Raw genomic sequence first — 14,657 nt, forward strand, 5'->3', positions numbered from 1 at the left:
GGCGAGATGTGCTGGCTGCTCCATGCGCTGGGAGACCTGGCCTGGGGGAGAGTGGTCTGGTCTGGTAGCCTGCTGGGGATGGTGGGGCCATGTGTTTCCATCTCCTGTGCCCCTGTCTCTAATGGATCTGTGTCTCTTCTTTTCCAGTCTCGAAAGGGTGCGGACCCGGAGCGGGAGAAGAAGGTGCCGGAGTGTAAAGCGGACAGTATCGGCAGCGGGCGGGCCATTCCTATGAAGCAGGTTCGATCCTCCTCCCTTCACCCCCGTGTCAAGCAGGCTCCCTGGGGAAGTGCTGCGAGGCTTTGTGGTACGCCGGGGAGCCTTCGCTCCGTGTGGGAGAGCACAGAGGAGCTGGGTGCCCCTTGGCCCGACTCACCGGGTGCCCTGGGGGCTGCACACCCGCCTGGACCCCAGGAACGCGGTGTGTGGGATTGCTGGCGTGGACCCTGCTCTGCGTGCCGGTGCTGGGTGCAGAACAAGGGCTGCTCCGATGGCTGGCGGAGCAGTTCCAGCAGAGGGCATCCGCACCCTGCATCTGCGCCCCAGCGCATTCCCCACTGCAGCACTGCGCTCTTCCTCTCCTCTCTCTTCTCCTCCTCTTTGCTTCTGCTCTGCTCTACAGCTGCCCTCCGGCAGGACAGGGAGCCTCTCCTCTCCTCATCAAACAAGCCCATGCCTTGAGTGTCGTGAATCCGAGTGAGGCAGCCACTTGTCCTCTCAGCAGGGCATTAGACTCCTGCCTCCTGGCTTCCAGGAAAGCTTGAGCTACCTGGAATTGACCCTTGAGTGTTGCCTACCCGTGTGTCCATCAGCTGGGAAGCAGCAGTGGGTAATGTCTGAGCAAACCAACTGGTATGGATTGGCTTGATGGTGTGATGGTGGTTCCACCAGGATTTCTGTGCACTACTGGCAAGGCTCACCCATGCACTGCTTTGCAGCACGTGGCTGTGCTTCTGTTATGCAGCATCTGCCTACACACTGCCAGACCTGAGCTGCTGTGCACATGAGGCTGGTTACATCTAGGTGGGACCAGGCTGACAGGGGAATGGGGTGCTGCATCAAAAGAGGGAGACTGTGCTTGCTGCTGCCCTTTCCAGTCCATGTAGTAATACATTGGAAGGTTTGCAGAGGGCTCTTGTCAGTGCCCGTGGCAGGGGAGTGCAGTGGAGCAGCTGTGTTTGGGAGGGCAGCATGTTAGAGGTCAGTGTGGGGACCAGAGGGGAGCAGTGCAGGGCAGGGTCTGTGGGGTCTTGCACGTGAGGGCTCTGCTTCCAGCATGCTGAAGGTTTGCACAGCCCCAACAGGAAGGGGCTTACCAGCTGCATGCCAGGTCATGCCCCGTCTCTCCCTGTGGCACAGGTCCTTGTTTTAATCTCCTGGTTGGAGCAGGGATCAAAGCTCTTTTAACTGTTTCTCCCACCTTTTATGCTGCTGAGGTGCTTGCCCGTCTGCCCACACTGCTCCTGTTATTTCCATGCAGACCTGGCTGCCTCTGCATATCCTTGGTAGGGGCCATGTGCTGGAAATGATGGCCATGCCTATGCTAGCACCACCCAACACTGACCAGAGAGCTGCAGGCTGAGCAGCCCAGGCCCTGCCTCCATGTGACGTGTGTTGCCTTTTGGCTGCCAGTCAGTGTGGTGGGGACATGGTTTGTGGTGGCAGTGCTGATGTGCTGTGGTTTTGAGTCAGCCCAGCATGGCAGGTGGGGGAAACAGTGGGCAGTTGGTGAGTGGTGATGAAGGGAGGCCGAGGGCAGAGACTGGAGCCTTAAACTAGACCTGACTTGGTTACCCAAAGCTGTGCTGCTGGCTCCAGGAGGTCTGGTTGTGGAAGCATTTCCATGGCCTTTTGTTTCTGGACCTTTGGGTTGCTTTTTGCACTGTTTCACTTCGCTCATCAGGGCAAGATGCTTTCTTTAACTGCTCCAATGTCACTCTTCGTTGCTAACTGGGCCTGCCCTTGTCCAGTCTGCTGGAGATCACAGTGGTTTAGTGTAATTACTAAGTTATTTCTTGCTGTAGGCAGGACAGTGCTGTTACTGAGTTCAACAGGTAGAGAACGGAGACAGGCAAAGGTCTAGGTTTGTGAAACAAGGCTTGGGCATCATTCCTGTGCTTTGCAAGAGGAAGTAGGTGTGAAGCTGCTTGCCTGGTTCAGGACTTAAGTGAAGTGATCAGGTTGCCCAGCAGCGGCTCTCCAGGAGAGCCCGGTGCAAAACGTTACCTTGTGAGACCTGGGTCCATGCTCAGGCTCAGGACTGGCACCTCCTGGAGCCAAAGCTGCAGAAGGTGATTCCACAGAGGAGATCCTGGCAACCTTTTTACAGGAACATGTACTGACACTGGGGGAAGCAGTGTCTGGTCAGAAGGGTAGACATCAGTCTATGCAAATGGCTCTCCATCCCTGGGCTCTGACTGTCTTACACCTTACTGGAGTTGCTGGCCCTGTGACAGTGCTCGGGCCACAGAGCACTGCTGTGACCTGTCTCTTGAGGTACTGTGGCACTCTGAAATTGCTACCCTCTCACTGGTTGAATTGCACAGTTGTGCTACAGCATCTTAAGAAGGCACAGAGCTTTGATCCTAAAGGAGAAAGCAGGCCAGTATCCACATAGAATTGTAGAATCACAGAATGGTTTGGGAATGGAAAGGACCTTAAAGCTGATCCAGTTCAAATCCCCTGCCATGGGCAGGGACACCTTCCACTAGACCAGGTTGCTTGAAGCTCTGTCCAACACGGCCTTGAACACTTGCAGGTTATAGGTTATGTGTGTAAAAATGCAGTGTAGTAGATCCAAAGTTATCACCAGAGTGCTGCAGTTGTGCACTGTCCTTGCTGCAGCCCTTCACCAAGTTGTTCCTCCAAGAGGAGCAATGATTGGTGCCACCAGTGGAAAAGGAGCAAAATCTCTCAGCAGCTGGAGCTCCAGATCCTAAAGATTCATGATTGCTCTGCTTTCTGATACAGACCTGCCCTTCCTGGAAGATTGTGGAGATCTTGTTGCTTGCTATCTCTCTGAAGGGCAGTGAAAGAGCAGGGCCTTTAGCTTGTTTTACTCTCACATGGTCTGGTGGTCCTGCCCAGCTGTAAACTGCCAGAGAAGCCAATGATTTAGAGGCTGTAGAGTGGCAAACATGCAGGATCTTCTGCCTGGGTGCTTGGGCAGGTTCAGACTGCTTCGCTTCCCTCAGTATGTGCGCTGCTGGGCTGATGGCAACAGATGCTGTGTTGGGATGCTGCAGCCACTGATGGGTAACTCTGGGAGCAGTTTGATTCCTCTGCTTGGAAAAATAAGCCTGGTGCATGCTTAAATTGCCTGAGGTAGCTGAAGTCAGCAGGTGATGCAGTGCAGCAGTAAGGGTGGTTGCCCTGCAGACTCCTTCCATGATACCTGTGGCTGTGATCACTGTGATGGGTACATACATTCCTGAGGTACCCAAGAAGAGAAGTAGCACTAGAGACTGCTGGCAGCCTTGTCTGGTGCTTGGTGGTTGGCAAGGCAGACCATGGAGTGGGATGCTGGGTTAGGTGGTGCAGAAAGGAGAAACACTGGGAGGAGAAGGGCCATACACTGCCCCGGAGGTGTGGTGGCTGGCTGTTGGTTGTCACACCTGAGAACAGCACCTCTGGGTGACCTTTCTGTGTCCCTTACGCACCAAGCACACCTAGGAAAAATGGAGATCCCCACTGGGACAAGTGAAACCATGGATGCCAGTGCCCCTCTTCACCTCAGACAGCATTTCCTCTCCCTGCAGGCTGCAGGGGCAGTCAGTGCCTCTGCTGGGCCTGCTCCACACCGTGGACTTGGGATCACCTTGCTGTGATGTCCTTTTGGTGCTCTGTAGGTTCGAAGATGGTCTTGCAAGGTTGGAAGGGCTTCTTCTGGACGCTAGTCTCTGAGAAGTGGGTTAATTAGGCCGGGAGACTAAGCTTCCCCAGCTGTTCGTTACTAGGAATGGAGTCCTAATTGCACTTGTACCAGATACTTTCTGGGAAGGCTGTGCTGAATGCACAGGCAGCCCGGGGGTCCCCAGGTCCCTGGCCCAGCTCAGTTTGGGCCATGCACTCCAGTAGGACCCAAGGCGGGTGACTCCTCCTCCTTGGGAGCTAGGATCATGCTGGGAGCTTAGATTACATTTAAATTGCCATTTGCATTTTCCAATCAATACGCGACTTTACAATTAAGTTTGTTGTTAAAATTCTTAGCAAAAAGTGAGTGGAAGGGAGATTTGTGGAGTAAACGAGTCCTTTGGGGGCCATCGCTGCTCCCTGCTTCATTACGCTGCATATTGCTGCTGCTGCTTTTACTGTGCACCGCCACAATCCTAACACAACACAGACACTTGCACCGGCCGACAAAATGAAGGGAAAGGAAAGAGGGGAGAGGAAGAGGGTTGGGCTCTCTCCCCTTTCATCTCTGGCAGCTTCTTTCCTTCGTGCTTGACTTGGGAAGAAACTTATGGAAGTGTGAGTTACTTCTTGTGAATCTTTCTATGAGAAGCATAAGGAGCTTGAGGTGTGATGGTGTGAGCAGGGGCCTCGGCACCCTGAGGAGCCCAGCCTGGAGGCACACTGCGGTGCAGGAGCATGCCCTGGACCTGCGTGGAGGGGATGAGTTCAGCTGCCTCCAGCGTTTCACATGGCCTTGTCCTCCTTGCCTCTTCTCACTTCGCTCTGAGCTGCTGCAGGGGCCTTCCTCCCTCCAGCAAAACCAGAGTGCCCTGGGTTGGGTGCTGCTGGGCCAAAGCTTTGCATCCTGCCATCAAAAAAGAAGTTGGGCTGCAGAGTTGTTACCTTGAGGCAGTCAGCACAGTAGCACCATTAAAATCTGGGATCCTCTTGGCTTCTGTCCCCTGCCTCTTAATCTGCAACACAGCCACAAACAAGTTTAACTGAGCTGTATCCCTCAATTCAGCTGTTTCTTGCAAACGTTTGACCTTAAAGGCCCCTTTCCTCCCCTTCTCTCCCCCCCCCCCCCCATTTTATTAAATGTTTACTGTAGTTGCTCCCAGTTTTGGACTCTCATGCCTTCTGGCCTGAAAAAGTGGGCTGCTAGTGTTCAATTCTCTGTTTTCAGCTCTGGTTTTGCTTGTGTTTCAATTTGCAAAGTTCCACATTTATAGCTGAACTAACTGAGGCTGAACTCTTCTCTACAGGCAACACATTTTTAGGGCTTGATAGAAGATGCAGCAGCCTGAAAATGTTGAAGTAGGTATTTTGCAGCACCAAGGTGCATCAAGTCGAAGGCACATCAAGGAGAGGAGAGGCAGCCAGAGCTGTTTTGCAGTATGTATTGGCAGGTTGGACTGCAGAACTGAGCCAGGTTTAAGGCCAGAAGGGATCATTATGCCCAGAAGCCAAAGAATCTTACCCAGTGACTTTGAGCCAAATTTGTAACTTCAGCCTGGCCTGGAGCAGACTTGTTTGAAAGATAAGCAAGCAAGTGTTCTCAACTACAGAGCATCTGCCATTTGTCTAGTGTAATATTAAACTGTCTTTACATGTGAGGAGGAAGAATCGCTTTCATACACAGTGTGGGAAATGCATGGCCCAGCCGTGGTGCTTGAGAAGATGATTTTGTGATGGTCAGAACCAGAGCAGAGCCAGCCTGGTGTTGAGGAAGCACAGGTACCACTCTCTGCGTGTGAGAGGATGGCTTACAAGATCTGAGAAGCAGTCATGGTTCTGCCACAGTCAGGCCTGAATGGGCTGTGCGCTGGTCAGGTCACTGCCCTTCAAGCTGTGGGACAGTTGGAGGCTCCAGGGTGAGCAGGTTAATGCTCTCAGGAGCACGTTCTGCAGCGTGGCAGTAACAGGTTTGGGACTACAAGTCCAGAGGAGAGAAGAATACACAGAAATGTAATCACAGTCTTCAGATCACACTAAAGGCTGCTGCAGAGGACCCAGGACCGCTCTGTGGGGTCACCACCACAGGGGGCCCACAGGAAAACTGGAGAGGGGCTTTTGACAAGGGCAGGTGGGGGTAGGACAAGGGGGAATGGATTTAAACTGACAGAGGGGGGATTGGGATGAGATCTGAGGCAGAAGTTCTTCCCTGTGAGGCTGGTGAGGCCCTGGCCCAGGTTGCCCAGAGAAGCTGTGGCTGCCCCATCCCTGGCAGTGTTCAAGGCCAGGTTGGACTGGGCTTGGAGCAACGTGGTCTGGTTGAAGGTGTCCCTGCGTGTGGCATTAAGTGTCAGAGTCTGATCGCTGGTGGGAAGGAGCACAGTCTCCATCACTGGTGGTTTTTACAGAGAGGTTGGATTGATGTGGGTGCACCTGAGCTGCCATAGGGAAGGATGTGGTAAGCTGACCTCCGGACACTTCCAGCTCTGCTTTCTGTGATAACATCACACCTGGAGGTAATGCCGTCTGCCTTGTCCTACCTGGCAGCCCGCTGCCACGTTGAGTTGCCTTCTTCACTGAACCCCGGGAGGCTCAGGAATCTCTCAGTGATGGTGCTTTCCAGCCCTGAGAGCCCACCCTGATGGGTGGTCTGTCCCTGGAGCAGGACCTTGCATGAGCTGAACTAAAATGCGTGCTGTCCTCAGGAGCCCAGTTTGTATGAGGCAGATTGTGTTAATGACCGGTCACTGATCATTCACCTAGCTGTGAAGTTTCTGTGTTTCCTTCAAGTTTTATGGTTTTGTGCTTTCTCTGAGCTCATTTGGGGAAGACATTGGTTAAATCCTGTGAATCAAGTGCAGACTGGCTGGACCTCTATACAAGCACTTCTGTTGGATGTGGATTTGCCATTTGTGATCACACTTGTTCTCATTTATGATGGTTTGAGACATTTTGCTTAGCCAGTTTTTACTCTGTACATTAATGGCCTTATGGATTTTGTACGGTTGGTTTTTAATGGTGTGTGCTGCTTAGTTAAAATCCTGAGTGAAAACTAAAAACGCTATGTCAGCACAGTGACCGCTGTCGTGAGATGTTGCCATCTTACCAAAAGTGGGATCAAACTCCTCTGATGACCTCTTTCTGCATGGGGTGGTGTTAGTTCCATTCTGTACCCTTGTTCCTTGCTGATCACTTCTTGTGGTGGTTTTCCAGGGTTTTGCCCAGTGTAAGTGTCCAGCTAAGTGACTGTAATTACAAGGGTCATTGCTTTTCCCCTTGCAGATCTTGGCAGAGCCTGAGCTTTCCGACTGCCGCCATGTTCCGAGGCATGTTAAAATCAGCACCTTTTAACCGCTGCTGAGTGAGCTCTTCAGCTAATTCTCTGAGCTGTTGAAGGCAAGGGACCACATCCTGCCACCAACACAGCTTAGCTTTTGCTGCTCTGTTTCAATTTTCTCTCCCTTGCATGGGTAGGAGGCGTTTCCTTTTCACACTCTTTGCTTCCCAAGTACTGAACATAAGCGGTCATGGAGCACTTCTGCCTTTTCTGCATCATTTATTGCTGATTTCATGGTCATGTCTGGCAGCGTTGTTACCCCAGCATGTGCCAAACCCTACAACTTTTTGTTGTGTTTCTCCATCACGCAGGCACAGCAGTCTCAGTCTCTAGGCAGTGGGACGGGGCCCCCAAATATGCCGAGGCTGGCAGGACAGAGACTTTCTGTCAAGGTTTTTGAGGAGGTGCTGGCCTGGGGCCCAGATTGTTGCCACGTTAGGAACAGCCAGTCTGGATGTCTGTCCAGACAGGGCTTTCGGACAGCCCAGGCCCGACAGTTGATAGATCCAGCTTTTTCCCAGACTCTGGTATTCATTTGTACTTTTATCCCCCTGTGTTTTCCTCTCCTCTGTGCCAGCAGAATACTTGATGTTCCCTCCCCCAGAGCCTTTGCGTCTGGCTCCTCATCCTGTCTGCCTTCTCCCTCTCCACCTCTGGTCCTACCTGGTTCATGATAAATTGCTGCTAGAAGCAGTTTCATGGGAAGGCAGAAGTGGGTAGGGAGGGGGTTAGAGGTGTCCAAGCTCTGAGCGTTGATTCAGATCAGTGGGAGTTCTGGGTTATTTCTGGGTTGGGCTGGTGGGAAGAAGGATCTTCAGAGCATGGGAGCACAATCATTTTCAGACCATTAGCAGTGTGCTTTCCCTGAAGACCATAGGATGGGTCTTATGTAAATCCTGATAGGGAAGGGGGGTGAAGTGACCCCTCAACTACCCAGACATCTGTCCCTAGCTCCATTTGTTGACATCTCAAAGAAGTAAATGCAAGCAGGCAGGAGAATACACATCCCCAGTGGGATCTGTACCTTGAGTGTTGGCTGGCCCCTACGTGTCCCAAATTGTCCTTGCCCTGATCATCCCTCTTGCTGTGCTTTCAGTGATGGAAATAGGTCTGGGAGCACTGTGGTAATGGAGCAGTGTTGGTCGGTTGGGAAGTTGGCTTCTGCCTTGTGTTGTCACTGTCCTTCAGCACAAGAAGAGTTGCGCAGGGGGGAGTAATTTGGGACAGCAGAACGCATTATGGGTCCCTCAGAGGATCTGGGCATCAGTACTGGCATGTGGAGACCCTTGTCTCTGGGAAAGGGGGATGCTGTCCGTGGAGACATGCACGGATTGATGGGGAAAGGGGTGCAGCCCTTTTCCTGCCAGTCCCAGGGAAAACACTGCTGGGAAAGCCCACCTAGAAGATGTTTTCTAGTGTCTATCTTTGTGTCTTTCCAAGGACTGGTCTACAGGGGGCAGTGCTGGAGCTGAGCAGGAGGTGCCTGGTCCAAGCAAGGTCTGAGACTCTTGACACTTGTCTTTCAGGGCATTCTCCTCAAACGCAGCGGCAAGTCTCTCAACAAGGAGTGGAAGAAGAAGTATGTGACGCTGTGTGACAACGGAGTCCTCACCTACCACCCCAGCCTGCATGTAAGCACTGATCTGGGTTAGGATGAGGGGTGGAGTGGGAGAGAGCAGTGTCCTCCTTCATGCTATGGCTGCTGCGGGTCCTTCTGCAGATGCCACAGTAGCAGATTGTTGCTTGGGCAGGGTTTGGCAGGAGGTGAAGGCCCTGGGCTCTGCCCACAGCAGGGCCCTGTGAGGATGTCCAGCATGAGCCCTCAACAGGGCAGCCTGAGCTGTTTTTTACCATGGCCTGGAGAAACTTCTCCTCTTTCAAGAAGGCTGTCTCTGCAGTGCCAGGCTGGGTGGGTAAAGCTGATAGGAACATGGTTTGCACAGAATTATGCTAGGTAAATACATCTTTTCTCTGTTGCCCTTGTTCCATCCATTAAAGCAGGGGTTGCTGCGTCCGTGCATCTGGGGCGAGGAGCAGGCAGAGAACTCCTTGCAGCCGTGGCTGATGGTGCCATTTGGGTGTGGAATAATTTTCCTGGCTGCTAGGTATTGGGTAATGGAGATGAGGTGCCTGTGCAGAGCCTGCCGAGCTGAGCTGTCACTCGATGCATCTCTGATCCTCTTCACTGCTTGGCTCAGGCTCACAGCTGCCTCCCCATCCATCTCTGTCGCCTCCCCACTGTGGGGCTAATGACTTCTTCCCCATTCCCTCTTGAGCACAGTTTGCTGCTGAGACAGTGAGCTGCGGACGGGCACACCTGTGACACCGGGGCCGCAGCACCCTTTGCAGAGGACATGCTGCAGCGGGACAGCCGGGCAGTGGCTGGGGAGCGCAGCGTTGGGCCTGGGCACAGGGCAGGTTAGGGCTGCTGGAGGGCCCACCAGGGCTAAAGGGAGAAGAGCAAGGTGTTGCTGCTCCTGTGCTTCCTAAAGCTCCTGGGCCCTCGATTTGTCCTTGATCTCCTCAGACACATGGGTCTTGGAGTGCCCTGAGCCTCAGAGTCTTTCTCCTCTGTTCTAATCCTCCATCTCTAACTCATGGGCTTGCTATGCTCAGTTGACCGGCTCCTGAGCTGCTGTGGCTTTTAATCCTCCTATCCTTACACTTTAAAGCCAATCATTCTTTGCCTTAATTTGTGGAAGCTTTAAGAGCACTTTCTTCTTTCTTTTAGTCTTTGATCCCTGTACCATACTTTGGTTCTGCAGTTCCTTAACTTTGTAACCCCATTTTTTGATCTTTAGAGAACCAGACTGGAGGGAATGGCTGCTGCCACTGCCTGCTCTGTGTGTGTGCTCACACGCGTGTGTGAGTTTATCACATTTCCATCAGAGACATCATAGGCCATTATTACAATCAGCTGTAGAGGAAGAGCAATTTCTGGGATGGTGTTTAACCACTTTCCAATGCTGCTGCTACACACTAGGTTTCTCTCCTTTTTACACTGTTTCTTCCTCAGGGGGTGATCTAGATTGATGACCCTTTCTTTCCTTACTGCACTTCTTCAGCGTTTCATTCCATTACTGTGTTGCCCCAAGCAAAAATCTTGTTTGCTTCTACCTGTGATCCACAGCCCATTGCTAAGAAAGGTACAAGATGGGCCTCTTCTCCCTCAGGTTGCACTGCAAGCTTTGAACCTTGTGCCCAAGATAGGTGTTGACTTGCCTTATCTTGACCTACAGCAATGGCTGGTTACATGTGGGCTGCAGAATGCAGAGCTGCCCAGCTCTGACTTCTGCAGCGATGAGGGGGTCTGCATCCTCCCTCCATGGCATTGCCTCCCTGAGAACCTACCATCACATTAGATGTTTTACAGCGATGCCAACAAAGGTTCTGGTGAGCAGTGTGCTGTTCTGATTAGCAAACCCACTTCGTAGTGCCTTGCCTTCCCTCTGGATACCTGGTTTACAACCTGCTTGGAGGGGACAGGAAGGAAGTCTGGAGGAAGAGGTGGTTCAGAAGAGCATGTCCCATTACAGCCTCACCTCCTCACCTTCTGGGGTGGATCTGGAGATGCTGCAGTGTGCTTGTCACCAGGTTTGTCTCCTGTGCCACGAAGCAAGTTCCCGTGTCCACAGGATGATGCAAGCAGGGCACATGAGGGTTGAACTAATGAAACCTGTGCTGCTGTGGAAGGGCACGTGCTTTGTCACTTCCATTGGTGGCAGCAGCTCTCAGGGCAGCAGGCACGTGGTGAGCTAACTGCTGGCAAGCACAGTGTGCAGATCCTCTGTCAAGGAGACTCTTGGCATCCTGAAATTCCTTCCTTGAGATGTAAAGTCCCAACTTCTCCCCTGCCTCGCTCAGAGTGAGCCTGTACTGCCACGTGTTTGGGGGTGGCAGAACTGTGGTGCAGCAGAGGTTTCTCTGGGGGCATTGCTGAGCACTGCAGGAGGAGGGGCTTTCACTGCCCCTGACAGGATGGTCAAGCCCCAGAGTACTTTTTGCTGGTATTATGTTCACAGTGGCTTTTCCTTGGCATGATTCAGGGCAGTTCCTGCCTAGGCTTCTGTCCTAGGTAGGTACTGCAGGGATCAATAGCCTTGCCTTTCTTCCTTTTCCTCCAGTAGACATATCTGCCCCAGATGTGTCTGTTCCTCATTTGGATGAAGATTACTGTGTAGCTCTGATTGGGTCATAGTTTTGATTTTACCAGCTTTGTGGCAGGGCTCTTCATCTGCTTTTGGGTGTTTATTACTTGACCTGTTTCTGAATCTGTATCTTAGCAACTCCAGCCCCACTTCAAAGTTTCCTCACTGAGAGTCATTCTTAAACTGTGAGTTTGCAGTCACACGTTGGCAAAGAGTATTCCAGTGAATCACAGAATGGTTTGGGTTGGAAGGGATCTTAAAGCTTATCAGTTCCAACTCCCTGCCATGGGTGGGGACACCTTCCACTAGACCAGGTTGCTCAAAGCCCCATCCAGCCTGGCCTTGAATGGGCTGGGTCCAGCCCTGAAATCAAGTGTTCTATGACTCCCTGGTGGAAGTGTGTATCTGCCTTGACTGCCAGCCGGGACCTGCACTTGTGTCCTACAGGGACTTGAGGTGCTTCCTCTGCCTCCTCTCTGAACAGCCATCCGTTTCAGAGACTGTGAGCAGGATGCCTGAAGTTAGAGCAGGAGTGCTCGGGGGCCTCATCCCTGAATTCAGCACAGCTTTCCTTGTTGCATCTGTATTTTTCTTACCGTTCTGTGGGTGTCTTTAGTGAAACGAAAAGAACAAGTTTTATGAAGAGACCAGTGTGGTTTCCTATCACTTTCCCAAAGCCTTGGAGAGTAAATGCTTCTGCTCGTGAGGAAGGCGTTATGTGGTTCAGCCCAGCTTCACTGGCCAGGCTGTGCTGTGCTGCGCCGAGCTAGAGAGAAAGCATCTCCCATTTTGCAGCCAGTGGAGCCATTCACACAATCACCTTCTGTTAATTCTATCTGCAACATCAATTAAATTGTTTGTAGAAACTAATTGAATGTGGCTTAATCACACATCTTAATAGCTTTCCACGCTTTGAACTCGTTGTTAATTCCAGTAATAAAATGAAATGAGAGAACTGGCTGGGTAATTAGCGAGGAGGCTTGGGAAGAAATTGCTGTTTTATAGCATGTAATAAAAGCAGTGCGCTGGTGACCGCTCTCTCCGGCAGGCAGGCGGCTACTGCAGCAATTGTGCTGAGTTAGGGAAAATCCTCCAGCCCCTCTGAGATTCCTTGCCCACCAGGCTCCCACCCAAGCAGGGACAGCTTGGAGCAATGTTTGGTTGGGCTGGTTATGTAGGAATTCCCTGGGGCACCAAAAGGGATGTGTGTGCATGTGTTATTTGAGGTCAAGGCACACAGAAGTTGGAGGCACAGAAGGGTGTGCTGCCACACTGCCCCGTCTCTTGGGTGTGCTGTAAGGACTGGATGCCTGGCACTGGGTTCTGTGGAAAGAGAAGAGTTCAAACCCAGGGGCTGAGGTGCTGCTGGGAGTTTGTAAACCCTGCAGGTAGTAGTCATCTGAGACCACAGAACATTGCCCCAACTACAGCCCCCATTCACCTGCTTCTTGGAGCCAGGGACTGGGAGAATGGTTGCTCTTAAACTGGTCTTGTTCATGTCCTTATGTCTTTGGATCTGGAAGGAGATGGGGACCAGCTCTGAGTTAATTTTTTGGTGACCTCCTTGTGAACTGGAGCAGACCCAAGCCTCCCCGCAGCAGCTGCAGTCTCACCCTGGGCTGTTGCTGCCACTTAGCTCCCGATTGCAGTGCACATCCATAGCGCAGAGAGCCAGGGGAAGATGCACCCATGTCACGATTCCTCCCAGAATCGTAGCACAGCTTTCAGTCTCTGCTCCCTAGAGGTCTGCCCAAGAGCAGGGCAGGAAAGTTCCCCTCTGTGCGTCTCTCTGGATATCACATTGCTTGGGTCTTCCCCTTTTGGCCCAAGGAAGAGCCAGCCACATCAGAGAGGGTTAGGGGAGAGCTGCAGTGCCCTGAAGAACAGGGATGGGGTGAAGATACGGGAAAGGGGACAGCTCTCAGGAGAGGCTAGAGGTCTGCAGCCTTACTTTGATCAAAAGAGGGGATGCTATTAGGAGACAGTGCAGAATGACATTAACAGTCTGCGTGTGGAGGTTTTGGCTGAGTAATAGTCTGCCAGAAGAAAGGGGAAGCACCAACTTTTGAATAATCTATGAATTTCAATAAGCTATGCAGGCAAATGTACAAGAGAGTTATCCTGAGTTGTGTTGTTTTGGGCTTGAATTACCCTTGCTTTGACCCAAGAGGGAATTTCCAGGTACCCCATTACTTACACTGTCCTATATTATATTATTAGCTGTTACAGCTGAGTGCTATGATTAAAAGGACAATAGATGACAGGGAAGAAGAACTGCCTGCCGCCTTCGTGCTCTTTTGCTCCATCTAATCTCTGATTCCCAGCCAGGCTTTCACAAATGGGCTTGTCATGGCATCTGACTGCCCATAGCAACATCCCACCGTTACTCATATCAAAGCTGACTAGTTCTGGACACTGAAAGTGAGACCTGTCACTTCTCCGCAGCCAGCTGTAAGGCACCAGCTAGTCATGGGAAGAAGGCAGGTTGGAGTCAAGGCTTTGCATCCGTGTTGTCAGAAAACAGCTGGCTGTGGACACTGGGGAAGTTGTAGGGCCTTCCACCTCTAGCCCACCTGACATGAGACTTCAGTATAGTGCAAGAGAAACCAGCATGCAATGAGCTCCTGAATTGCTGGCTGACCATCTGTCTGGTAACCAGTTACCATGTGGATGAATGGATCTGGGGTTCAGTTTTGATTATGTGGATGAGAGGGGAGCCGAGAGTGCTGGGCCAGCGCAGAGCTGATCTCAAACCATTCTGCCTCTCTGCTGTAGGATTACATGCAGAACGTCCACGGGAAGGAAATCGATCTGCTGAGAACTACAGTGAAGGTACCGGGCAAGCGGCTACCCAGAGCAACAACAGCAGCAGCGCCCAGTGCCAGCCCCAAAGCCAATGGGCTTGCGAAGGAGAGGAGCAGCACTCAGCTCACAGGAGGCACAGGTAAGAGCTGGTGACCGTCCTTCCCTCTGGTTCATCAGCAGTGCCTTGCCTTGCTGAGCTGCAAACAGGAGTTGTTCTGAAGTTTCTTGCTTTCACCGCTTTGGAGGTGCCTTTGGTGGGTGTTGGCACTTCTGTATGGGTCTCAGGTAAGCTCCTAATGGGATTTTATGCTAGTTAGTGTCGAGGACAGAAGAAAGGGTGGAAGGGCTTTAACTAGTGGCGTGAATTTCCTGAGAGGAAACAGTGGAGTCTGATGAGTTTTACGAGTATATGGGGAAGCTGTTGCTTCCCAAAACAAAGGAAATCTCAACCAGGGATGTCTTGATCTCTGGAAAGTTCTCTTCTGTTTCTTTCCTTTTTTTGTGTCCCCCCCTCCCTT

At 51.9% G+C, this 14,657-nt stretch overlaps 1 protein-coding gene across 2 annotated transcripts in view; it reads left to right on the forward strand.

The window, feature by feature from the left end:
• AGAP3 (ArfGAP with GTPase domain, ankyrin repeat and PH domain 3) overlaps positions 1 to 14,657 on the forward strand; it is a 132,052-nt gene that overhangs the window by 74,488 nt on the left and 42,907 nt on the right. For both annotated transcript variants that reach the window (XM_061346288.1, XM_061346287.1), the window contains exons 9-11: positions 148 to 240; positions 8,713 to 8,817; positions 14,110 to 14,278. In XM_061346288.1, the coding sequence (XP_061202272.1) occupies positions 148 to 240; positions 8,713 to 8,817; positions 14,110 to 14,278 (367 nt within the window). The remainder of the gene's footprint in view (positions 1 to 147; positions 241 to 8,712; positions 8,818 to 14,109; positions 14,279 to 14,657) is intronic.

This window comes from Neopsephotus bourkii, unplaced genomic scaffold (assembly GCF_033783945.1).
Source record: "Neopsephotus bourkii isolate Nb327-2 ecotype Australia unplaced genomic scaffold, CSIRO-AGI_Nbou_v1 NB_272, whole genome shotgun sequence".
In the NCBI taxonomy this organism is placed as follows: Eukaryota; Metazoa; Chordata; class Aves; order Psittaciformes; family Psittacidae; genus Neopsephotus; species Neopsephotus bourkii.